Consider the following 27520-nt stretch of genomic DNA (forward strand, 5'->3'; position numbering starts at 1 on the left):
AGAATGTTGACGAAGCAAATATCTCTACTGAACCAAACAACCGGATAGTCTATAATGTTAAGGTGCATTTTGTAATTAGTCCATTGGGATAATTATTTGCCAAGTTATTCACTTACTTCGGTTCTTCACATCGAGTGCTGGCACACCAGGAACAACGTTACGAAGTCCTTTTGTCAACTTGCCATCAGATCCAGGTCAGATCCAGGTCAGATCCAGGTCAGATCCAGGTCAGATTTGGTCTGGCTCGGTGACAGGATTAACACATGTCATCGTACCTCAGTCAGTGGAGATGGGCATGCATTATCACCGGATTGTCTGGTCCAGATTGTGTTATTTGCAGCCCGCTGCCACATTGCTGAGTAAACAATCTTGCCACGACATACTGGACCGCAGCTTTTAGATATTTGCCAGGTAATTTAGACATTTACCAGAATATCACATATTTCCCCTAATACATGGTTGCACTGCTGGATAAGATGAAAGGGGCTGAACCAGTATTAGTCAGCTTTGGCTCAGTATTATTCCTTACACTTCTAAGAGTCTGAGTCTAACTAAATCTAACAAACACTAGCAGAAGGTCGCGCCAACTAACCTTTGAGCAACCTATGACCGCCCAGTCAAAAGTGAGAAGGAAGAATCAGACGCCTGAAAACCAGAGTGTACTAAATAACAAAAACCTGTTTTCGAGAAAATCGACCTTAAAGTTTAGATCTTCTAAACTATTCAATCGGATTTGTTTTTATTTTGCACATGCATGTGGCATTGCAAACATTATCGGAAAAAAGCAAATTATGGGTGTTAAAATGATTGGAAGGAAATTGAAATTAAAAGACGATTTAAACAACAAACTAAGAGTATCTTACCACTTCACCCTGACTATCCTTACATTTGAAGACTACCTTTACACGTTACCTTGACTAATTAATTATGTGAAACATTCCGACAATCATGTACAAGAACAGCAACATTTCATCCTGACAATTCTTACATTAATACGAAACCCTGACTATCCATATGCGTGAAGAGTACCTCAACACGAAACTCTAACAGTCTTTATGCAAAGACAATACCTTAATCCGTTACCCTAACTATCCTTGTGCGTTAAGAGTGCCTTAACACGTGACCCTGTCAATCCTTATACGACTACAGTGCGATCACACCTGACCCTGCCAATCCTTATACGACTACGGTACGATAACACGTGATCCTGACTATCGTTATACGTAAAGTGTACCTTAATACATTTCTCCCCGCCTATCATACTCTGTACATCTGTGGCAATCCCGCTTTCACAGTACCATCCATCAGCCAAACAACACGCTATGCGTGAACAAATACGAACTGGACGCAAATCCTTAAGATCGATAGTTATTGCACAGAGTGATTGCCATTAACAGGAAACAGTATGTTTTGTTACTGATTGAAACTTGTCTGTTGTTAAGTCCTAATTTCAATTTCCTTCACAACTCAAACTGCCTTGAGAGATGATGTGATTTGTGGGCGACTAGCATATACGGAACATTACACATTAACATCAATGCATATCCAGAGATAAACCACTGCATCGATCTGGCAGACTAAATGCTGCTTTAGCTCGTTATTTCCTGGAATCTTTTGCTTCTGCATTTGTTACTGGGTGTTTAGCAATTACAATGATTTATTCTCGAGATAACGAGAGAAGAGACTTGAGTGGCAAGACAGACTGGAAAATGTCAAAGAAAAATTAAGAGAGGTTGTAAATGTATCTCACAGATTTGTGTGTTGGTTGTGTAACTCAGCACACTCAGCAAACTTTCAAGAAGTAAACAAGGGGACCGCACATTCCAGTGATATCATGAGCATCGACCTACGCAAACTGGAAACAATGACGTGTGTTGACCAAGTCACTGAGCATGAACACTACACTGTCTTAGTCGCCTCTTACGACAGGCATGGGCTGGTGGAGATCAGTTGTGATCCAGATCTTCTTTTCACTCCAGTCAAGATCTGGGATGAGATGGCTAGAACTCTACTAGCAGACGTGAATGTAAACAAAGATGGAGTCGCCGACAGACGCTTCTTTCATATTTACTAAGAAACCGTAGAAATCCAACTGGACCGCTTCCGAGACAGCCATCTTGGTATCAGTGGTGTCGAAGCGGTATCAATTAATTTCCAGCAGCTTCACATCAACCGTCACGTTAAAAGCCAAACGGAAAGCGTGGGACGAAGTGATAGCAATGTAAGTTGACACTCGTTTTTTCAATTGTTTTTGCATAGGCCACAAAACGGTCTGAACACCACAGATGTCTGTATTATTAACCTTTCTGTGAACTGCAGTTAACTCTACCCCATTGTTCAAGGTATTTGCTTCACAGTCTAATAAATTGTTATGCCTCCAGTGACTTTTCTATTCCTTTTATGCAGAATAAATGCCAGCAGTGCTGTCCACCGAATATGGGAAGAAATTAAAAAGAAGTGGGCAGACTTGAAGTGCTTGTATTACTTCTTTTATACATGATTATCCCATATATCGAAATACTATGTTTCAAGTATAGTTCATAAAATTAATAAAAAAGTTAAAGGATTTTATCCAAGAAATAGGCCTACGAGAAATGTGATCATTTTCCCCTACTGGCGCTACCATATGCTCATGGGATAGTTTAACTATAAAAGTTTAGCGCTCTTTCCAATAATCTGTCCATGTGTCCATTCATCCGTCCAAAAGTGCATTATGTCAAATAACATCAATATTTCCAGCCAGAATAAAATGAATCTTGAATGTTGGCGGGAATATAATACGAAGAAGTGCATTCAATACAAATTTTGACATTGTTACCTAATTTGCATAAATCATGAATTTGATTGTTTTCCTGAGGTTGATGTTATTGATTGATTGTCCATGTATACTTGCACCATGGCATTAATGATAAACTGTTACGTTGTCAGGAGCCAAACCAGGAAGAAAGCCACTTCCATCAAACGCCATGCAAATCGCACTGGTGGGGGACCACCGTTTACAGAGAGACCCTCAATGATATTGAGCAGATGGTATGATTTTGTTATCAGAAATAAATACTTACACATGTAATTGTTAATTATTGGCTATCAATATTTGGCATGAAATAGTGTGGTTTCTAATTTGATTTGTATTAATTTCTAACATCATAACATGTCTGAGCTTTGAGCATGTCCTTTTTCCTAGATAAATGTGTGGCCTTTTGTATTGTCAATTGTTGTTGTTCCTGTAGTATGTAAATTTGATATTTTCTCTCCCTGTAGATTTTGTCATTGATGCCGAAATGTCATGTGGACGGGTGTGAAGGCGGTATTGACAGTGAAGAATGTTAGTATGAGGGAAAATGAATATGTTTGTGATAAATTTGTAATGGAGGCGATGTGAGTTGGGTTTTAAGTCTACTTTCATAAGTATTTAACTTATGATACAGTCACTAGTATCTGTGCACTATCCCAATCCTAATTTAGCAGGATTCAACGTTCATATCATCCGCAACTGTAGTTTCTTGACGTTAGCAATATCAGTTTAATGACAATTCACATTTGAAGGTATATACAACAGCATTGCAAAGTCTCATAACAAATGGTTTCAGGTTACACCAGCACGTAGTATATGTGTTTAATGGAACATGTATCACCAAATTAAGTTACAGATAAGGTTGATGAAAAATGATCAAAACAATGATGTTGCTTATGTTCATTTTCTTAATTTACAAACAATGGACTGCTTAAAAAAATCCTTTTTTAAAGACCCGTGAAGGTCCCGGGGTAGAATAGGCCGACAGCAACCCATGTTTGCCATAAAAGGCGACTATGCTTGTCGTAAGAGGCGACTAACGGGATCGGGTGGTCAGGCTCGCTGACTTTGTTGACACATGTCATCGGTTCCCAATTGCGCAGACCGATGCTCATGTTGTTGATCACTTGATTGTCTGGTCCAGACTCGATTATTTACAGACCGCTGCCATATGGCTGGAATATTGCTGAGTGCGGCGTAAAAATAAAATTCACTCACTCACTCATTTTTTAAACACATTTTGAGCACTTTTTCATGCACAGAATATGTAATGACCAACATACTCAGGTTATGTATTTTCATTATAGACAACTAATAATAATTTTACAGATGCCACAGTCCCTTCAGAAAATTCTGCTGCAATGACTTCGATTGGCATCATAGCCGTGCATCTACATCTGGCACTGTCACTGTTACACAAGCTACAAATGTACACCCCACCTCTGAAGGTAACATAAGTCATGAAATATAGCATATTTATTGTCATAGTAGCATATATGTAATATTAAACTAGCCCAGTAATTATGCAAATTATTAAATGATGTTGAAAATAAAATGAAATCTGTATTCCTTCAATTTTAATTGAATCATTCCAGATGTTGACTTGCAATGGCTAATCCTGGCACCACACTTGGGAATGAAAATGCAAAAGGTAATTTGCAATTGCATAAAGAAAACTTTGCAATGAGAATCTAATATACAATTCTAACGTATGAAATGTTGAAGAAATACCTTGTGTAGGTAAGTGATTGTAATAATCAATAGTCCATTTTTACACTGTTGTGGCTACAGTGGTTCTTATATTATCCAAGCTGCGGAGAGATGTTTGTCTTTGTGATTTGATACAACAATTATGTCTATTTTTTTAGAACTAACCCATCAGCGATACTTATACAGTAAATGTAAAATATTTTATTCAGTGAAACCAAAGAGTCAGATTCTGTTGCTGGAGGAGAATAAGGTGAGTGCTGGAACTGGAAGTACAGAAACAAATTCTCATAGTGGAGACACGCCGTCTGCAGGTTGAGGAGGATCGCCTGGCGCTGCAAAAGAATACAAACCTATCACTGTCTCCTGTAATTACATTTTATTAATCAAATCATTGAATAACAAGTGCAAGTGATACAGAATAAAATTACATTTACAGCTGTAGTTGGAACACTTTTTCATTGAATAAATATAATTTTCTTAATCTATTTGGTGTGTGAGTGGTTCTTACTACCCCTGGTAATTCTTGTTCAGATCTGAACACCTTTACCTTTGTTCAGATTCTCATCACATTTGGTAGGAACTTGTAACTGTTTATCATGGTAAGCACATTTCGACCAGAAATTGTTCATTCTTTAGGAATTTTTAAGAATGATAAAATTCAGTCCAATATGTTGGAATTATGTCAAGCAGACTAGTGTTAATGTACCTGTCTTACTTTCATTCAGATTCCATTCAAAGTGGAGGGATCTTTTATGATTGGTGATATAAAGCAAATTTTGACCTCGTATGTGATTTGATTTTGTTTAATGATTTTGCAAGGGATGTCGTTCTTGACAATTAATTTGTTAGTGTGCGCACTTGATACATTTATGTGAAGACATTGGTTACAAGCTGCCTCCTTTTTTTAGCCCATCTTTAGCAGCTGCAGTAGCAGCACCGTGGATTTGCTGTGCTTCTTCATCAACATTCTCCTCATCTCCCTCAGGTGATGGTGGCAGTCTCAGGTCGATGCAAAGATTGTGAAGGTGTGCAGTGACATACACTATATTGTGGCTAACCTTCACACTGTACCACAGTGCTGCTGTTGATTTGTGGAGGCAACTGTCAACAGTTATTACTTTATTTGATATCATAATTCATGATTAACAACATCCAAACATTTTAAACTCTAACATATTATACTTCAACTTTTTAAAAGAGACAATGTAAAAGTTATTGACTATAACATTCTAAGTAAATACCGAAATCTTGACTTCAATGGGCCAAATGCTCTTTCCACGACATTCCGGGTTCGACAGTGAGCATTGTTGTAATTCCCTTCAGCCTGGGTGTGTGTATTTGTGAAAGGTGTCAACAGCCATGGCCTACATGGGTACCTGTCAAAACAAGTACACATAAAATCATTTTGATAATTATTGCAATCAACATTAAACATATCTTTAACCACAATGTTAATGCATGTAAAATATTAGTTTACCCTGAGTCTCCAAGAAGCCAACCGTCCGGAGGATTAGTCTCAAACTCAATCAAATTGGCAGAATTCTGCAGGATGAACGAGTCATGAGTCGATCCTGGCCACATGGAGACGACATTCCAAAACCTGTTAATAAGAATATTAACATGATTTGGTACTAATCTTACTTATTAAATTTTCAGTATCATTTCCGAAACAACGCATTCACAGAAGAGACTATTACACTTACTTGACATTTCTGTACATGTATCTATAAAGAACTGAAGGTCTAAGAAACATAAATTCATACTGACAGGGACAGAAACAATACTACTATTTTATGGTATTTGTACACAAATTAATCAGTTTTATGGTTTTAAGGAGGTTTTGATAAATTTGAAGAGTGTAACACAAATATGTCAACATCATACGTAAACATTGTTTAGGGTTACCTCTCTATGTCTAATAATGGGAATGTTTTTGTAACAGTTAATCTTATGATCTAAACTGACCTTAATCATGAAAGTATTTGGCCATTTATGTCCCGATCTAAAACATACAAACACCCATAAAGAGCCCCTTTCCTCATGTCTAATTTCGTAACCCAAAGCAGAACCCCCAAATATGATTGGTTACTGGAGCCTGAATGTGGGTCAAGGTCTTTAATGTTTACAAGATGCGATGGTTTGTCCAAGTGGAAAGACGTATTATGCAGTTGTCGATGTTTTAGCGTGGATATGTTATTGTTTGAAGTTGTCTTTGCTTCAATAATGGGTATTTTCAAACACACCTCATGTCTGCATCGCATATGGCCTGTATGTTAACGGCATGATAGCCCTCTCGGCACACATACACTGCATCCTCGTTGTCTGGAGGCCTCTTGATGGGGATAAGGGTCCCGTCAATAGCTCCTGTTACATTAGGGAACAGAAGTGGCAAAAAACTTGCACTTAACAGTCCTTGTGGCAGCGATATCATTGGGAAATTTTACGTACCGAAGTACAGGGCAGAGGGCGTCCAGTGTCTCGCGTATCGTTACTGACTGTGAGACGCCATGCATATCGGATAATTCACCCTGAAAACAGCCTTTCCCCAGGAACCGTAATCTGATTAATATTTGAATTTCTGGAGACAGGGGCACTGAACGCCGGGTGTAAGGAGAAAAGGCTCCACCATGTCAACCAGCTGCATGCATGATAGCCATACGCGGCAGTCTGTATCTGCTAATGAGCTCGGCATCATCAAGCGTGTCCAGCTGACGGGATCGGTCTCTGAACGCTCGGGGAACTTTTATCACTTCATAACTCTATGTAGGCCGCCATCTTTTTTTCAAGATACGGCCATGAAATAAGGCTGCGATAGGTCTGTACCAGTCGTAGCTTTTTGGACACAGCTGAGATATCGTAAGTGTTACGATAGCTTCCAAAATATGCATTTACGACAGTTTTATTCTTACGTCAGAATAAGAGAGCTTCGAAAATCTAGGCGCAGATCTTCTATTCACTCCAGGCAAGATCTGGGATGAGATAGCTTGAACTCACGGCAACATTAGTTCATCTGGAACATTCGCTGGCTGTCATCTGGACCAACGTCTCCAACGGCGGTATTCTGTTACGTGGTATCTTCAATGCGTATGCATCAACACTAATGGTGGTCATATCTGACAGTGACATTGCTGATTGGGTTGATGAATCGCGATTGACTTGATAAATCATTGGATGAGTTGATAAGTCACTGACTGAGTTGACAAATCACTGATTGACTTGATAAATCACTGATTGACTTGATAAATGACTGATTGACTTGATAAATCACTGATCTCATAGGATGTCGCTCTGCTGCCAAGTTTTTTCTTGGCAATTAATTTCTATGAAGAAATATGGAATAAACAACATTGTGTTAGTTTAATATCAATTCATATTATGCAGAGAGACATGATTGATTAACTTCAAAACAAAGGGTGAAGGTCAAACATATAGGTGACAGCACCCGAAGAACTCCTCTAAAGTCGTCCAGGCTGACAAATGTTCAGGTACGAGTGATGTCCTAGTGGACATTTGCCTTTACACATGTGTACGTAAATGTCAAATTTTGAAAATTTAATTAAATTTTGAATAACCATTAGTTGCGTGGGAAATTCCAATGGCACCCTTTGTCTCAATATCTATCTATTAAACAAATGATACCCAATGGGTTTGTTACGCCATGACGTCATGTGGTTTGCAACGTTTTTTTTATTTTTTTATTTTGTTTTTTTTTTGTTTTGTTTTTTTCTTTGATTTGCTTTTTGGTGTGTGAGTGTGCGTGAGTGTGTGTGCGTGTGCGTGTGCGTGCGTGCGTGTGTTCGTTTAGGGGGTTTGGGTTGGGGGGAGGGAGTAGTTGATTAGGGGGGGGGCTTTTTTAGGGATTTTTCTTTGCTTTGGGGTTTTCTTAATTTGTCTTTTTTTTCAGGGGGGGGGTCTTTTTTGTTTGTTTTTTGTTTGTTTGGAAACTGGACCATGTCTTTTTGTGAAATTAGAAATGTTTTATTCTTAAAGTAACCCCAAATGTGAAATATTTAATTGGGTTTGACGCATGGTCAGCCGAATGTAAAACTGCTTTAGAGCAGTAATTGATGGTGTGTCACTGATGGAGGCTGTGCACTGTAGAGTGATCGTAATAAGAATCCACGGTCTGAACTTCTGCTATCATTTCAGGAGTAGAGACAAGCTATATTCTCGTATAGATGTGTCCAATGTAACCTCTGATTAAGCTATTACGCTTCCAAATAGTCCTTGTCAGGAGAAGATAATATTACACCCATCTCATGTAAGTCTTAAGGACAACATTAGACGCTTGCGTGACAATGACACAGGCTCTGAAAGTACTTGGCCTTTCAAACATTCTTTATCATTGACTTCAACGTATCTTTAGGTTTCTTTTGAAGAATTTGACATGTTCTCTTTTAATGACATGACATGGATGAATATTTTCCTTGTAAATATTTTTCGAAATGTCGAGTGTTTAGGGGGTTCCAGACGGACGTCAGGGGTGTGCATAACATTCATGGCATTCTCCGGTGTGTGATCGAATATCGATTACAGAAGGATTTACCTTTTGCACTTGTAATGTGCATCTACAGAATGCATAATTTCAAACATGGTTACTTTGATCATCATGTGTGCATTTTTAAAGCATACAGTAAAACTACTTTTCTAACAAAATCTGTTGAGATCTGACAATTCTCATTGTTCTGTTTTAAGACAACAATTCATAACATGTATTTATCCAAGATAAAGTGAGTATTTCCTGCGTCGCTCTTAGCGTTGTTCCAGCAATATCATGACGGGGGAGGCACCCGTGGCGAGCCACCTCCTCGTGGTGGGTGCTGGGTAACCCCAAGAGCTCGCCAACACCCCTGTTGTGGACCCGGGGGCATATTTGGTCCACCAACCCGTTTGCCGTGGGTTGCGGCCCTGTGTCGGTGGAGGACGGGAGTCTGGGGGTTGAGGGCGCTGGGGGCCTGTAATCGTGCTCCCTTTGCCCAACACACCCCTTTAACCCTTACTTCACCTAGACGGGTGGTTGAATGGGCCCGGTTCAACCAATCGGCTGGTCATGCCGAGCCCTGAGCACTCTATTTCGTTGCTCAATAACTATTTGGCTTGGACACAATGTTGACATAATTGGTTTTAAGTATATATTGTATGATATATGAATTTTCAAATTTGATAAAATTTGCCTAGATGCTGGTGCCAGAAGGCGATGGCTCATGGGCCAATCTGGTAGACTGATTACTTGTTTAATCCTTCTGCTGGAGTATATCATCCCAGTATCCTTGGTGCTGCAGGTCGGAGATCCACTTGTAGATAGCATTGTCTTTATGATACTCGGTGGTGGGTGGGGAGCTGGGATGATGAATCTTATATACATTAACATGGAACCTGAAACCCCCCTGAGAAACGTCAGCTTGATAATGACCCAAGCACAAATGACAGTTATCGACCATTGAAACAGGTAGACTATTGGCCGAGATTTCTAGTGATAGAATCTGTGGATAAAAAACCAATTAAACTCAATCCGTTTGCTGTTTCCAAAGCAGTGTATGGTATTGCAGGAGACGTGAAAAATATCAGGAGACAGAGATCTGGGTCGTTACTCATAGAATGTAGTAAACGACAACAAGCAACCAACCTGCTGTCAGTTGATACGTTGGCCGGATGCCCTGTTTTAGTGTCAACCCATCGTACACTGAATTCAAGTAAAGGCATTGTCAGGGATCGAGATCATCTTTTAGAGGACATGACGGAGCTTGACATCATGGTTGAACTGAAAGATCAAGGTGTCACGCACGTGAAACGTTTTACGAGGCGTCACAATTCTGAGGTAGTTCTCACAAACACATATTTATTGTCATTTGTCTCTCCAACGGCACCAAAGTCAATCAAAGCTGGGTATTGCAATCTTCCAGTTGAAGTGTATATACCAAATCCACTGAGGTGCTTTAAATGCCAGAAATTTGGTCATGGGATAAATTCTTGCTCCAACCGTATTACTTGTGCTCATTGTGGGGAGCAATCTCATGTTACAGAAGACTGTACTAATAACTTTTAAAAATGTGTCAACTGTTCAGGAAAGCATTCCTCCTCATCAAAAGATTGTCCGATATGGAAGAGGGAAATGGAAGTCAATAAAATAAAACATTCTCAAAATATCAGCTATGCTGAAGCTAAGAAGCTTGTTCCCTCTGTTTACCCAAATGACTCTTACGCTTCTGTTAGTAAAAGACCACCCACGACCACACTCTCAGTTGAATGTCAGACAGAGCTGACATGGATAAAATCTAATTCTCCTGAACCCATCACAAATCAAGAATTATTACCACGAGGAGACTCTGCTACTCAGACTGCAGCCATGACGCCATCTCAGCCTCAGCTTATGCCTTTGACACAGGACTCCGCAAGTCCAAAGACTCAGCTAGATGATAGAAAGTCCTCTGGTCGAAATGTTCATTCCAAATCCAAATCAGATTCGTGTCAGTCAAAAGCTGTACCTGGACATCAAGTCGCACAAACTGTGAAAGGAAACCAAAAACTTACCAGAATCAACCAAAGCGATAGAGTCGCTAAGGGTTCAAAAGATGAGATTCAGCTTTTTAATAAGTTTGGGTCCCTCGAAGATATGGATACGTCTGAAATTATCCATCACCGGACAGGGAGTTTATCGCCTTCTAGATCAAGGCGTGGTAGATCACCAATAAATGCACCAAAGTGATGAATCATTCACCAAATATAGTGCAGTGGAATTGTAGAGGGGTAAGAACCAATTTTAATGAATTGCAGCTATTGGTCCAAGATTTTGCACCACGAGCAATATGTCTGCAGGAAACGCATCTGAAACAAACAGATCTTTTTAAGTTACGTCAATATGATGCGTATCATTATTTTTCACCTCCGGGTGACAGAGCCTCTGGGGGATCGTCAATACTTGTCAAACAAGACGTTATTCATAGCCCTGTAACTCTTACAACTAATCTCCAAGCCGTTGCAGTGCGACTTACTCTTCACGTTGCACTTACATTATGCTCTTTGTATATTCCGCCTTCTTCAGCACTCCAACTATCTGATCTACAATCTCTCTATGATCAACTTCCGAAACCGTGCCTTATAATGGGTGATTTGAATGGCCACAACCCACTCTGGGGTGGTACAAATACAAACAGTAAAGGTAAAATACTGGAAGATTTTATATCCAATAATGAACTCTGTATATACAATGATGACTCAAATACATATCTGCATCCTGCAACAGGCACCTACTCTTCTCTAGATTTGTCTCTTGCAGACTCTAATCTACTTCATGAATTTGATTGGACAGTCCACAATGACCTCTGTGGAAGTGACCACTTTCCAACTATTTTATCAGAAATTTCCCCATCTGAAGCTCCATCTTACACAAGATGGAATTTTTCTAAGGCAGATTGGTCCTTATTTAAAACATTGTGCTCATCTAAACTCCAACCTTCATGTTTCAGTCAAATACGTGATAAAATTCAGCGTTTTTCTGACGTTTTAAATGAGACAGCTGCAGTATGCATACCACAATCCTCTACAAATCCACATGTACGGAAGCCGTGGTTTAACACAGACTGTAAACAGGCTAGAAAGGCGAGGAAAAGAGCAGAGAATCATTTTCGAAATCATCCAACTGTCCATAACTTAAATAAGTTTAAAGTACTAAATGCGAAGGCACGTCGTACGTTCAAACAAAACAAACGGCAGTCCTGGAGGAACTATGTCTCCAGGATTAATTCACGCACACCAGTGTCCAAGGTATGGAACATGGTTCAGAGAATAAAAGGCAAAGGTTCGAAATCTGCTGTTCACCATCTTAAAGATGGTGATAGGTTGATTACTGACACATCTCAAATTGCCAATAAACTTGGAGAAACGCTTGCCAAAAATTCTTCATCAGAAAATTATGTTCCTGAATTTCAGAAATACCAGAAGTTACAGGAAAAGAAAAACCTTAATTTTGAATCAAATAATGGTGAAGATTACAATGAAGTGTTTTCCTTACATGAGCTACATACAGCTCTTGAGCAAGCTCATGACACCGCAGCGGGTGATGATAATATCCATTACCAGCTACTGAAACACTTACCTGAACCATGTCTATTGACACTTTTAGATATATTTGACAAAATATGGACGTCTGGAGAATTTCCTCCTTCATGGCGTAATGCCATTGTAGTTCCAATACCAAAACCTGGTAAGGATCATACAGATCCATCAAATTACAGACCGATATCGCTTACTAGCTGTGTCTGCAAAACCATGGAGCGTATGGTGAATAACAGATTGGTTTGGTATCTTGAAACCAATAACCTAATAACAAATATTCAATGTGGTTTCAGGAAAAATCGTAGTACCATTGATGATTTGGTCCGTTTGGAATCCTTCGTTAAAAATGCTATGGTCAATAAACAACATGCTGTATCAATTTTCCTTGATCTTGAGAAAGCTTATGATACAACCTGGAAGCATGGCATTTTGAAGGATTTACATGAGTTTGGTTTGAGAGGCCGTTTGCCTCTTTTTATATCAGAGTTTTTAAAAGACAGGCAATTTCAAGTCCGAGTGGGTTCAACCCTGTCTGATCATTATAATCAGGATCAGGGTGTCCCACAAGGCAGTATTTTGTCCGTCACTTTATTTAGTATTAAAATCAACAGTTTATCCAAGGTTTTAAATGATTCGATTGATGGATCACTTTTTGTGGATGATTTTAATGTTTCCTGTCGTGGTAAAAATATGCATACTATTGAACGACAACTGCAATTGTGTTTAAATAAAATAAATAAATGGTGTCTTGAGAATGGTTTTAAATTCTCAAAGTCGAAAACTAATTGTGTACACTTTTGTAGGAAATATAAACCGCATACGGACCCTGAACTATATTTAAATGGCACTCCTATCAAAGTCGTAAAGGAGGCAAAATTCCTGGGTCTAATATTTGATTCTCACTTAACCTTCTTGCCTCATATTAAATCTCTTAAAGCTAAATGCCTGAAAGCACTGGATTTGTTAAAGGTTGTTTCAAACTCAAAGTGGGGAGGGGATCAGACTACCCTCCTTCACTTACATAGATCATTGATACGGTCTAAACTTGATTATGGCTCCATCGTTTATGGCGGAGCCTGCAAAAGCAACCTAAAACTTTTAGATTCTGTCCACCACCAAGGCCTAAGACTTTGTCTTGGATCTTTCAGAACTTCACCTGTTGACAGCCTTTATGTTGAGGCTGATGAGCCATCTCTTGAGCAGCGACGTATAAAATTAGCTTTACAGTATATCACAAAACTATGTTCCCATGAGTCAAACCCTGCATATGACTGTGTCTTCAATCCTCTCTATGAGGATTTATACAATAAGAAATCTTCACTTGTTCCGCCTCTTGGTTTAAGAATACAACCACTTATTTCTGCTGCCGGCATTGAGCTGGATCATATAGATCCCTCCCGTCTTCTCTCTTCTCCTCCTTGGCAATTGGTTAGGCCACAAGTCGACCTAACATTAACTACATTTAAAAAATCAGAAACAAATGCATTACAATATAAACAAGAATTTAATCAATTGAAACATAGATATAGCAATTATAAATCCTTATTTACAGATGGGTCCAAGGATGGTGGCGCAGTGGCTTGTGCCACTGTCATTGGATCCAGAACAATATCTTCTAGATTACCAGATAATAGTTCTATTTTTACAGCAGAAGCTAACGCCATATTGACAGCTCTTAAATATATTCAAAGACACCCTAAACATAAACAGTATATAATCTATTCCGACTCACTTTCTTGCCTTCAGGCTATTAAAAATATTTCTTGTAAACATCCACTTTTAATTGATATTATTGAATTGTATAATAATCTTGCTACTGGCCAATACGACATCGTTTTTTGTTGGTTACGTTGGCATTTCTGGTAATACAATGGCCGACCTTGCTGCTAAAGCAGCACTCAACAAATCTGTGACGCCACTTCCTATTCCATACACTGACTATAAAGCTATCATTAGGTCTTACATCCGTGATCTGATGCAGAAGAGGTGGGACACTCAAGTAGGTATCAACAAATTACATGAAATAAAACCGTACATTGGTTACACCTACTTGGGTTGTCAGTCCAGATTTGAGGAGGTTATCATGCGACGATGTCGTATTCGCCACACACGATACACACATGAATATTTGCTTAAAGGTGAAGATCCTCCGTTTTGTATCCCTTGTGATGAAAGAATCACAGTCAAGCATGTCTTGCTTGACTGTGCTGAATATTGCATCACAAGGGATAATTTTTTTAAATCAAGAACTATGAAGGATCTTTTTAGTAATGTTAGTTATCATTTAATCATTGGATTTTTAAAGGAAATAGACCTGTTACATGACTTGTAAATAGATAAATATTTTATGATTGGAAGTTGAATTAGCAACTAAGATTGTTAGTGGCTGTATCCTCGAAGGGGGTTGAAGTACCGTAAAATTATTGTCCTCCTGAGAGGGTACGTAAGTCCCAAACAGTTGAAGTCAGATTTAATCTTTCACTTTTTTAGTCGTAGAATATGTGTAATTTTAAATTGTGGCTAATCTTGCATACAGTCGCCAGCAGCTGAGGGGATGGTGTAAATCCAACTAGGAACCATGCAGGTAGCTGAGGTACTGTAAGTCCCCATGGTCCCTAGTATGGTGATCTACCTTCGGTTGTTGGCGATCTATGGCCTGTTTTTATATTGTACTGTCCAAATAGTGATAATATTAGCTTTTAAGTTTCTACGCTAGTTGTAAATACCAAATGTGATAGTCTAGTGGTTTTACTGTCCTTCGTCGACAGGTTCTTCATAATATGCCTATATATTCCTTTTTATGTCACGTATGTTCTCGTCACAATATGGCTGCAATATTGCCGACGTGACGTTAAATGATAACTCACTCACTCACTCACTCACTCACTCATGACGGGGGACACAAGAAATGGGCTTCACATATTGTATCCAATCTTAATAGCGCTATGGAGGGAGCATGAACAATCAGATCAAATTGGTCTGTTTTGAGACTGTGAAATCTTGTGAGGTTTTGGGAATCCTCATTGTATGAATTCCACTTGTGTCCAGTCACGCGCGTAGCAAGCCAATTCTTTCGTGTAAGCCCGATACGTTGCAAAGCTATACATTTAGGTAGTATTCAGGACTTGCCCAACTTTCCATTTTGATGAGACGTTAAGTGTTACAGTTGGACGTTTAATGATTTCAACAACTTAAGAAAATGGTAATATGTTATCAATATTTTGAAATCATAAGGAGAACATAGAGTAGTCTACCATTAATTCGGACAGAATAATTATTTGATTGAAATGTGCCTTCCTTTTATGCAAATATGTTTTGACATTGTTCAACGCATGCTCACTGCATTGACGATGCCACACATCGATTATTTGATGTGCTTTTTAAAAATGAAATAATAATAATATGAAAAATATACAAAGACGGTTGTAAAAAAATGCATTTCATTTTGGATTCACATATTATCAAGGCTGTAGCAAAACATCACATTATTGTTGTAGTCAGTATGATTCATGTGGAGATTTCCACTCGTTAAATTCTTCCGAGAAGAAGTATCATGTCTAAGTACCTGCACACCTGCACATTCGATAGAAACAAAATCATTCCTTTCATTGAAAATTAAAATTGAAAAGGAGATCCAGTGGAAGGGAGATTCTCAACCTGATAAAATCTTGGTTCATGTAGGAATCCATCACTGCAGAAATTGCTTGTTGGAAAGGTAATAATACCGTCCAGGGATGTAAGCCCATCGAGGTACCCCTGGTACCCCATCGAGGTACCCCTGGTACCCCATCGAGGTGCCCCTGGTACCCCATCGAGGTGCCCCTGGTACCCCATCGAGGTACCCCTGGTACCCCATCGAGGTACCCCTGTATAACATGGGCATGCTCATGGAAAAGCCCAGCTGGTTTGTTTTGGAGGCCAGGAAAACCACCTCCAGAAAGGATTGGTCACCAGCAAAGTATAGGTTTGTTAGCAAACCTGTCCACCGTGATTTGTCTTTGACTGAACAACTTCGCGTACTCTAAAAGATGTCAGCAGATATGCTGCGGAGAACAGAGAAGCTTCATATGACGTCATACACTACTGGGGTTCGAATCGCTGTTGGAACAGTCATTTTCAAAAATAAAAGTCAAGGTCTAGACTTTGAAATCGTATACCGTTGTTTATAAATCTATATTTCAAATCTGAACGAAATCAGAGTAGAAATTAATGTCTTTTATGTAATGACTGAAGCTGTACAGTTTTCATAGATATTCATTTCTTCGCCGATTTTGTTGAAAAAATGACGGAAGTTACAACTCAACGAGAGTTGAAAGGCAACACGAGGAAAGTTCATTTCTTTAAAAGGAGAGAGGTTAGAATTGATAGCGACAGGCGTGTGCGAGGAACAGAAATGAACCGGAAGTGACGTGTTTCTGTTCAAGTGACATCACCCAGGAAGTGACGTAGTCGTTATAGTTAAATAATACACAGTCATGTGCATTGCTACACTGGATGGATACTTCAGTAAGTGTGAGCCTTAGGTTATGCGAACAAATTGTAAATGCTGCTTATAAACCCATTTAGTGAATTAATGCTAATGTCAGTACATTAATCGTGAGAGATAGAATTGATAATTTGTTCTAGGTTATTAACAAAGATTAATCAGCTGTAAGGTGTTTCCAGTAATTTTGCCATCACAACGAAAATGTGTGTTTAGAGTGTAATGAATGAACCCGTTACATCGGGACACGTGAGTTCGACTAGAACACTTTAAAAGCATAGCCCCTATACCAGGTACACGGTGCGGGTTTCAACGTTGATCACTGTGAGTCCCCAGTTAGATGAGCGTTTTTGACTTTATAGAGTTTCCAGGAAATAAGTACTTTTTTGAGAGGCATTTAGAAGTTCAGTAAGGAATGAAGGACTTCAGGACTGCTCCACAAAGAAAAACACGTGCCACATTCATACTCGTGCACTACTGCTTGACAAGTATTAGATTAGCCAACGCAGTGAAAGCTTTTGTGACAAACAGGCGGGGCAAGTAATCTGGACGAATACATTTGGTTGCTACAGGTAGATTGGCGCTTAAACACGTGCAGTACATGCTGACTGTGGCGTGAAATCAACACCGCTACTGTTTAACACGTGTCTCGTAGAGCGAATTAGTTTAGCAAGACACCATCACGACACGATTCTCACGAGGAAATCGAATGTTTCAATATTTAGACGACAACCCGTTTCCCTCTTGTTTCAAATGGAATGTTCTGGAGGGTGTCCCCATATATGCAAATTGGGGTCATTTGTCAGGTCGTGGCTCATTTAATACTTGTCAAGCAGAACGGCCACCGTCCACGTAAAAGAAGCTCCACATATGATATATGATTGTGTCTATTGTTACTGAGGGCATTGCATTGTCTTGTGAACTTTAAACTTAATTGAACAGGCTGTTATATAATGTACCACCGTGCACTAGATTTGGTAATATAAAACGTGTGCGTGTACGTATGCGTGTGCGTGCGTGTATATGTATGTGTGTGTTTAGCAGTCGTATATTTTCATGTTGCCTTCTTATTTGCGTGACTGAAATTACTTCAATGCATCAGCGTTAAAATGAAGAAAAAAGAGACACCTCCAATAATTTGTTAAAAACCTAAATGAAGATTTATGTCATTGTAAACCAAAAGTTACTGTGTTCTGTAATCTGATTGGTTGAAAAACATGATCAAATGGTATTAGATTCCCGGAAACTGAAAGACTATTCACCGCGTATTGACACGTAAACAATTGTTTTGTTGTGTCATCAACAGTGGTGACGTCATTCAAATCATATTGTGACGTAAAGTTAGAATGACGTCACAAATGAGCAACTCCAGATGCTACCATGAGAACCAGCTGAAACGGCCAGCTGATGACACTTCACTGCTGTGTCCGTATTCGATGTAAACGAGTGCAGACACTAAAACCCCTTTGGTTTACTTTTGTGTTTACAATATCGATAAACATCATGTGTTGGCAAATTTCCGGGTGTTATTGAGTATTTGAAGCACGGGAATATATAAACAACACATGATGTTTATCTCCTAATTGGATATACTGAGAGTACCTCAGTACAGACGCCTCAAGGTTGAAAGTCTACCAGTTTGGTCGTAAGTGTTTTGAAACATACGAAATGAGATGTGAGAGTGTGCTACAGATTCAATAACAGCAAACTCATGTCATATCTGATTTGATCTGAGAAATCCCAAGGACATGTGATTTGTTGGTTTCTTGCCATTAAGCAATATTCCACCGATATGGCGATTGTCTATAAACAATCGAGTCTGGACCAAATAATCCAGTGATTAAATGCCGGAACAGCGACCTACACAACTGGGATATGATGCCTTGTGTCAGCCATATGAGCGAATCTCACACCCGGACCCCGTTGATCACGCCTTACACCAAGTGTGGGTTGAAGACCAGTTCTTACCCGGATTTTCACGGGTGGTTACTTAATGAGCGATGTGGACATTAAGTCAGTAACTACGCTATATGTAAATTCAGACAGGTTCCCGGTTTGTTCTGCAGTATCATCAGCACCAAGCCAACCCATAGTATGATCTGACGCGTGTTTATTTCCTTAATGTGGACATTAAGTCAGTAACTACGCTATATGTAAATTCAGACAGGTTCCCGGTTTGTTCTGCAGTATCATCAGCACCAAGCCAACCCATAGTATGATCTGACGCGTGTTTATTTCCTCCATTTTGCAAGAAAAGCCATAACGTAAAATACACCCTTAACTATACGGTTATATCTACATTGAAAGTTGTTAAACTCAAGTGTGCAAAGACACCATTTGATATGAAACGTCTTTTTTTCTTCTATTCCACAATTAAGTAAACTAACTATGCGATGATACAAATGTTCGCTGCAATTTAGAAATTACAATTAAATTTCTGCTGAATTATAGTCTATGGTGTAACGCACATGAAAACTGCGCCACAGAACGTTTTAATTTTTTTTTGTCATTTAAGAAAACGTTTAGCAGTATGATTGTTAAATGTTGTGTAAATATATCTTGTTCTGTCTTTAAACATGTTTCCACTTTCACAACTGAGCATGTCATCTCACTAACGTAGTCGATATACCATCTCCTGTTGGCGACATTCTTTCTGAGCTGGGGCATTTCTCACAAATATGGACTGCAAAGTGTGACACTAAAGTTAATTATTACGCTGCCACTTCGATTTCAAACTAAATCAATAATATATTGTAACGTTTTAAACAAGAAGTTACCGGAAAATGTATTGTGTATAGAGACGACGTTACCCTTTAGCAAGTGTGCACTAATACTGAGCATGAGCGAACATCGCCCGGAGATTAAAATACCAATTTTCTCTACTTCCGATTTCCATGTTTACGTTGTACTCTGTTGACAGTGTTACAACACTCTATTGACATACATCACGACTACATAAAAACAACCTTCGACGACACACAATTCAGTCACCTATCCAGGCAGGCACTCACTCAATCACTCACAGCTAAAAAGGTCGATACTCCTATTGGTCACATAGCTTTAAACAGTATATATGTATTTGTCTTAACTTTGTCGATGCATATTATAATGACTTGATACGGGTATCTTTGTAAGGTTGGATACACACCCAGTCTCCTTCAAACACTGAAACACCAGCCAGTAGCAGCCTTCAGTATCACGTGTGTCGAGATTCGTGAAACATTCTGAATGGTCACCTGAAGTTTAGGCAGGAAAGTCTTGAAAGGAAAGTATTTTATATTGATTGAGCTAACACAATGGTATAAGAAGCGACGCCAGTCAACTGAGGAGATTGCGCAGGACTCTTAAACCACGGTTATCTTCATTGGTTGTGAAGCAAGATGTGTTTAAGGACGTATCTGATTCTTGTCACAGGTAAAGTATTTTAAGTATTATGCCAATGTAAAGGATGGCTGGCTGACAACTTCTGTATGTTTTGTGGACATGGTGTGTCGGAGTATAATTTTACTCATCCACGTGTTTAAGAAGTAAGGGTATACACCGAAATGCCGTGTCCATTAAAATAAGAACTTGACTCCCAGGTTGGCTGTTCATTTCGGTTATACCACTGCAGATGTCTTTTAGAAAATCTACAAATTCAGAGACTATATATGAGTCCCATCAGGGATTCGTTCAGTGTCAGGCACCTAATCGCCAGCAACACAAGGTCAGCGATCTAACCCACTCAGCCACCGCGACTTCCCCAAATGGTACTAGGACAACTGTTAGTCTGACCATGTACCTAATGTACCTCCTTAAAAAGACTTAGTGTAAACTGTCGCGGCTTCCAAGACCGAAGTCATGGACACACTGTGCCTTCGAGAACGTAAACCTAAATATATCTCAGAATCTCACGTCGCCGTTTTCTTTTGCACTTCCTGGTACATAAATACTTCGCACCTCTTACGACAGGTATCCCGAGTACTGAATTGCGATTAGTGAAAAGATTCTCGGTGTAGACGAGTCTTAAGAAAGACACAAAATCTCCACAAGGCTGTATGACAAAAGGGATGGTTCCAATTCCCCAATAGTCAACCTTCCGTTCACGCCGAGCAATATTCCAGCAGATCCAACCGTAGGTGTTTACCTTTCACAACGTTTGTGGTACAATCGAGCATTTCAAAGAACATCAAGCCACTCAGACGTTGTTTGATCAAGGTTAAAACATCAAGGCCTCAATAAAACTTTGAAAATATGGTACGGTAAACTTGAGGAGGATATTTCGCGATGTGAGTTATCATTGACAGAAATGATGCTCGTGGGCTTTAATCAGTTAAATAGGGAGGAGCCTGACCAGGCATTGCTTCCAGCTGTACGACTGCTGAAAGAAACACGTGCTCATGATATGACAACTGTACAACTGACTCTGCTTCTAGCAGAGATTTCTTATGAATGTGAACCGTATTAATCGCTTCTGTGTAAGTCAGAAATATCTCATGATTATGAAAGTGTTTCGTATCTGTTATTGCTATATGAAAGTGGTTCATCACTCTGGGGACTATATATGCTCAGCAATGTTCTAGCTTCAAGGCTGCGTTCTGTAAATAATAGTGTGGACCAGACATGCCAGTGATCAACATAATGAGCATTTGAGATATGATTTAAAGAGTTTTCCCTGTCTATATCAGCTAAACAGAAACAAATTTTACTATGGTAAAAATGATCATACAGTCAAGCCTCGTTAATTCGATATCGTCCATTGCATAGCAAATTGTCGGATTACATAATGAAACAAAATTACGTTTATTCAATTTATTACTAACAAAAGTGTCGGATAAAGCCAAATGTCGGATAAGAAGGTCGGATTAACGCGTATCCAATGCTTACACATGATATTCTGTTTAAGGGGGCGTCATTACAATTTACCACCATGATACTACAATTTAACACAGTGTCATTACAATTTACCGTTTAGCTTATAGTTTAATATAGTACTAGAATTTACTGCCGTATTACAGTTTGCCGCCATGGTATTGCAGTTTAAGGCACTATTACAAATTAATGCATTATCCTCACAATTTACTATCACGTTACTACAATTTAACACAGCGTTATCACAATTTACCACCGTGTCATTACAATTTACCACCGTGTCGTTACAATTTACCACCGTGTCGTTACAATTTACCACCGTGTCGTTACAATTTACAAAGTTATTACAATTTGCCACAATATTATTACAATTTACCACAGTTTTATAGAATGACCAGAAATTATTATATTGAGAATTTAAAGATTGTATTTTTTTATTCAAAAAATCACTCATTACTCGTGTATCAAATGTGAATATTAGCAGGATATTACTCCACATTCAAAGTATTTTGTCAAGTCACCATGGGCAGCAATGCAGGCATCAATGCAGCGGGGCATACTACTGATCAAAGAAGTTAGAAAGTCGTGATCCATGTTATTCCAATATCGGACCACTTGTTTCATTTTAGCAATATTTATCAGGTTTTTCTTATCGACACTTTCCTTCATAAGTCCTCAAACTTTCCCTATTGGATTTAGGTCAAAGCTATTGCTTGGTCAATCTAATTATGTCATATTTTTGGGTCAGAAACCAGGCCTGTTAATGTTTTGAACGATGTTTTGGGCCGTTGTCCTACTGGAAAATTTAAAAAAGATCCATAGAACACTTGAGCAGATGGACGTCAATGCAGAATATCTGTGTACCTCTCACTGTTCATATTCCCCTCAAATGCACAGAAGGGCATTACCCTTAACACAGATATACCACCACGCACGATAAATTTCGGACTGTACTTTGGCCGCTGATACAAGGCTTTTTCAGTTTCCTCTTTTCGCTCTTTTTGTTCGGGTTTCAGAATCGCTGATGGAATTCATCGACTTTTCAGCAAACCCAATACACGCAGATCAGTTTAATTGTCTTCTTAGAGACGGCCACAGTTCCTCCAACCTCAAGTTTTCTAAACTCCTTCGTTTGTTTTTAGAAACAAGAATACCAAGCCGCTTCCTGTCACCGACTGTCATTTTTCTGGGCCTACCTGTGCCTCCCTGATGCTCAATGCTATACCCATTTGCAATATTTTTAAAACACGGTAAAGAGTGGACAAAGGGATGCCTGTTCTACTTGAAAGCACTTTAGATGATCAGGTGTCCTTGTTATAATAAGACGAGAGTTATGCGCCCCTGAGTGAAGTCGATGAAATCTGCTGAGAAGAAAAGAAAGTCTGGTAATATAACATTCCCGCATCCAGCATACATATAAACTGCCACAGATACCCAGTAAAGGTTGTAGCACAGATTCTCATTCATGATGATTGATATTTCGCTCTATAGAGCGAGGATCGGACGCTTTAAACACCCGAGGGGTACACGGCAGGTTGACCATGTAAACAGCAGGTACACGCCATTCACAGACAGCTCAGACATGCCCTATCGACTCACCATATGTGCTCTACTGATATCAGTGCATCTTATTCTCTCCTTCTCTCTGACCAAATATGGGGAACAGTTTGACATGTTGCCTTTCTTCACATCCATGCTGTCGACCGATCAATGTTTACACCTGTGTGACAGTTGTGACGTCACTAGCCCTAACACATTGTTTACTTTGCGACCGTTCATACAGTGTGCTTCATCTCTCCCATCAACGATACATCTGGCTGGTGATGTAGAACTGAATCCAGGGCCTCTGAGTAAAGAATTAGAGGAAATGCAAAACAATATTTTTAATCGGATCCAGGATTCAGAAGACAAGGTTTGTGGTGAAATCAACTCAGTTAAAGTGGACATAAAATCCCTCCAGTCTGATATCAGTAAACTTAAGACAGAAATTGACAACACTAAAGAAGAACAGAATGTACTCAGACTAGACATAGATTCGCTGATTGAGAGAATGGAAGACGCAGATGACTATCTGTGTGAGTTAGAGACGAGGATAGAGGATCAGGAGCAGCGAAGTAGGAGAAATAACATGGTATTGTATGGTATTCCAGAATCTTCAGGTAAAGAGACATACACTGAAAGCAAGGCTAAGGTTCTGGAAGTGCTTAATACTGCAAGGGAAGTGAAGGAACTACCACCACTAAGACCAAGAGACATAGAGAGGGCCCACAGAATAAATGCTAAGAAATCAGATTCAAATCGACCTGTTGTTGTGAAAATGCTACACTGGGAGGATAAATGGCATAGTGTTAAAATGAGGGATGTTCTGAAGGAAAAGGGTATTGGCATCGCCAATGATCTCACGGTTGCACAAAGACAAGAGCTTGCTAGAAAAAGAAGTTTACATCCAGATAGGAGATTTTATTACAAAGGCAACAAACTTGTTGAGGAGCCGAGAGAGCCAGCACAAAGTGAGGCCCCAATACTCAGGGTAAACGAGAGCGACACACCCCCTCAAACTACCAGCGATAATCTACAAGCCAAACCACGTCAGCAACGTCAAACAGACAAGAATAGGACTGCATCACGCCGTCCTAACAGAACACAAAATAGATAGGGGTTAGGCCAGGCTGAGAACACTCGCAAAAATCCTTTAGAACACTACAATGATCACAATAAAGATAGCGAAAAAAAAAACACAAATGTGTCAGATAAAAACATCCATTTTATATTTTGGAACATTTCAGGAATTTTCCATAAACTTTCTGAATCCGACTTTATAAATTACTTACAGAGTTTTGATGTAATAGGTTTAACTGAGACTTGGGTAGATGATCTGTATATACAAGATGTATTTTCAAACTACGTTTCGATAAGCAAACATGCTGAACGAATTGCTAAATGCGGTAGATTATCTGGTGGAATATTTGTCTTGATAAAAAAAGAGTTTGAGAAGTTTTTACTGTGGTCGAAAATCACTGAAAATTCCATATTTATTATGTTTGACAAAAAGATGTTTGGTCTGGATGAGAATATTCTATATGCCTGTGTCTATGTACACCCAGAATCATCTACCTGGTACAACAGACCTGTGTTATCATGTAAAAATGGTATTAGTATTTTCCAAGATAGTCTACTGCAAATACTTAGTGACATCCCCGAAGATGTTTTGATCTTATGCGGTGGAGATTTTAACGCACGGACAGGTACAGATGCAGATTTTGTCGAAGACGATATACTTGAACAAGTTGAAAATCAAAACTTTGCATTCCTAGACTTTATATGTGATAATTTCAACCAAGTGCGTTACTCTGCCGATAAGATAATAAACAACTTTGGAAAATGTTTTCTGGATCTCTGTGCAGTAATTAACATACACATAATGAACGGGCGATGCGGGTCTGACACTAAAGTTGGAGATTTCACTTTCATTGGCAATAACGGCGCAAGCGTCGTCGATTATATTATATCATCTGCACCGTTGTTTGAATATGTATCTGATTTTGAGATAACGTCTCGACCCGAGTCAACGCATCTTCCGCTCACTATGAAGTTACGTACGCTTCATGTGAAATCGTCGCGTACGAAATCTGGTTGTAAGAATACTTATAGATTTGTGTGGGATCATAACAAGCTTGACTCTTTCAGAGAGAACATTCTCTCGGACCCTGTGCAAGATATTTTAGATAAATCTGTGGACAGTGCATTCACATGTATAGACACTAGCGTTAATCTTATAGTAGATGCCCTTTGCCTGGCAGCGTCAGATATGAAAAGAAAGTGTAGAAGTACGAGAAATGATCTGAACGAATGGTATGACGATGAATGCAGAAAACTCAAAGCTGAACGCTGTAAATCTTTGAATAGGTTCAGGAAAGATAAAGATAAATGCGCATTGATACAGTATAACCTGTTAAGAAATAAATATAATGCCCTCTGCAAATATAAACGTACTTCATTTTATAACAATAAGCAAAAAATAATAGAAGAAAATATAAATGACTCAAAACGATTTTGGCAGGAACTTAAATCCCTAAATAAGAAAAAGGATTCTTATAATGATATCCAAACCCAGGAATGGTTCCACCACTTTAGAGACTTATTTGCATGTCAAAATACGGGTAGCGAGGAAGACACAAAAAGTAATGAAGGTGGGCCAGAAGACTCTAACCCAACCAGTGACGTTTCAAAAGATATACTTGACTCTCCTATATCGAGACAAGAGATTCTAGAAAGTATCAATAACCTTAAAGTTAACAAATCCCCGGGAATAGATGATGTAATTCCAGAATTCTTTAAACACTCTGCTGATCTTCTTCTACCGTATTTAGAATTGATTTTTAATCTGATATTAGAAAAAGGGACCTTTCCTACAGCCTGGTCGGTTGGGATAATAGTGCCTATACATAAGCAAGGAAATTTAAATAAAGTAGATAACTACAGAGGAATCACATTGCTGAGCATATTCAGTAAAGTGTTCACATCGATTGTTAACCAAAGACTAATTTTTTGGGGTGAATCAATGGACAAAATAAATGAAGCCCAGGCAGGATTTAGAAAGGGTTACACAACAACCGATAACATGTTTATACTACAGAGTGTGATCCAGAGATATTTGAATACACAGAGTGGTAAGCTATATGCAATGTTTGTTGATTTTTCTAAGGCATTTGATTCTGTCCAAAGACATAAACTTTGGTCATTATTTAACATGAATGGACTTAGCCCCAAAATGAGTAAGTTATTAAGTGATATATATCAAAATGTGAAAGCCTGTGTTAGAAACAACACCGAGGTGTCTGCAACATTCGATGTAAACATTGGAGTTAGGCAAGGCTGCGTACTCAGCCCGTTCCTGTTCTCTTTTTTCATAAACGAGCTAGCGGTACAGATTGAGCGAAATTGCTCACATGGTATCCAGTTGCATCCCGATATGTTCTATCTTTTCCTCTTATTATTTGCAGATGACATTGTTCTCATTTCTAGCACTATAAACGGCCTACAGAAGCAGATAAACGAATTAGAAACCTATTGCCAAAATTATTGTCTAAGTGTAAACATGAATAAAACAAAAATAATTGCATTCAAGAAAGGAGGTAAACTATCGAAAAAGGAAATATGGTATTATAAGGGTAATGTCGTAGAAAGAACTACATCATACAAATACCTTGGAGTATATTTTACAAACATTCTGTCATGGTCGACACACACAAAATACGCATCTGTGCAAGCACGTAAGGCTCTAATCGGTATATTAAGAAACCTGAGAGTATTAGGAGATATAAATCTAGCATCCTTTTTTAGAATATTTGACACCAAAATCAGTCCGATTTTACTTTATGGTGCCGAAATTTGGGGCTTGAAATACTTTGATTGTATAGAAAAAGTTCACCTATTTGCTTGTAAAACATTTCTCGGAGTAAAGATGAGCACACCAGACGTTATGGTATATGGAGAATGTGGCAGGTTTCCCCTCCACATATTCCAGCAAACTAGAGTGATCAAATATTGGATAAAGTTATTAAACATGTCATCACACCGTTTACCCAAAAAATGTTATGAAATGATGTTATTGTTGCATGAAAACG

At 38.9% G+C, this 27520-nt stretch overlaps 1 protein-coding gene across 1 annotated transcript; it reads right to left on the reverse strand.

Moving 5' to 3' along the window:
• Positions 1-5388: 5388 nt before the first annotated feature.
• LOC137281132 (putative nuclease HARBI1) lies at positions 5389-7013 on the reverse strand. The gene is made up of 4 exons (XM_067812261.1): positions 7001-7013; positions 6748-6868; positions 5982-6104; positions 5389-5605 (listed from the first exon to the last, which is right to left on the reverse strand). The coding sequence occupies exons 1-4, from the start codon at positions 7011-7013 to the stop codon at positions 5389-5391; spliced, it is 474 nt and encodes a 157-aa protein (XP_067668362.1).
• Positions 7014-27520: the final 20507 nt, after the last annotated feature.

This window comes from Haliotis asinina, chromosome 4, assembly GCF_037392515.1.
Source record: "Haliotis asinina isolate JCU_RB_2024 chromosome 4, JCU_Hal_asi_v2, whole genome shotgun sequence".
Taxonomy (NCBI): domain Eukaryota; kingdom Metazoa; phylum Mollusca; class Gastropoda; order Lepetellida; family Haliotidae; genus Haliotis; species Haliotis asinina.

Coding starts and splice junctions, on each gene's coding strand:
- LOC137281132 (XM_067812261.1), bottom strand. Junction 6,105..6,747: donor ATATGCGATGCAGACATGAG/GTGTGTTTGAAA, acceptor TCTTATTAACAG/GTTTTGGAATGTCGTCTCCA. Junction 5,606..5,981: donor TGGCTTCTTGGAGACTCAGG/GTAAACTAATAT, acceptor AACTGTTGACAG/TTGCCTCCACAAATCAACAG.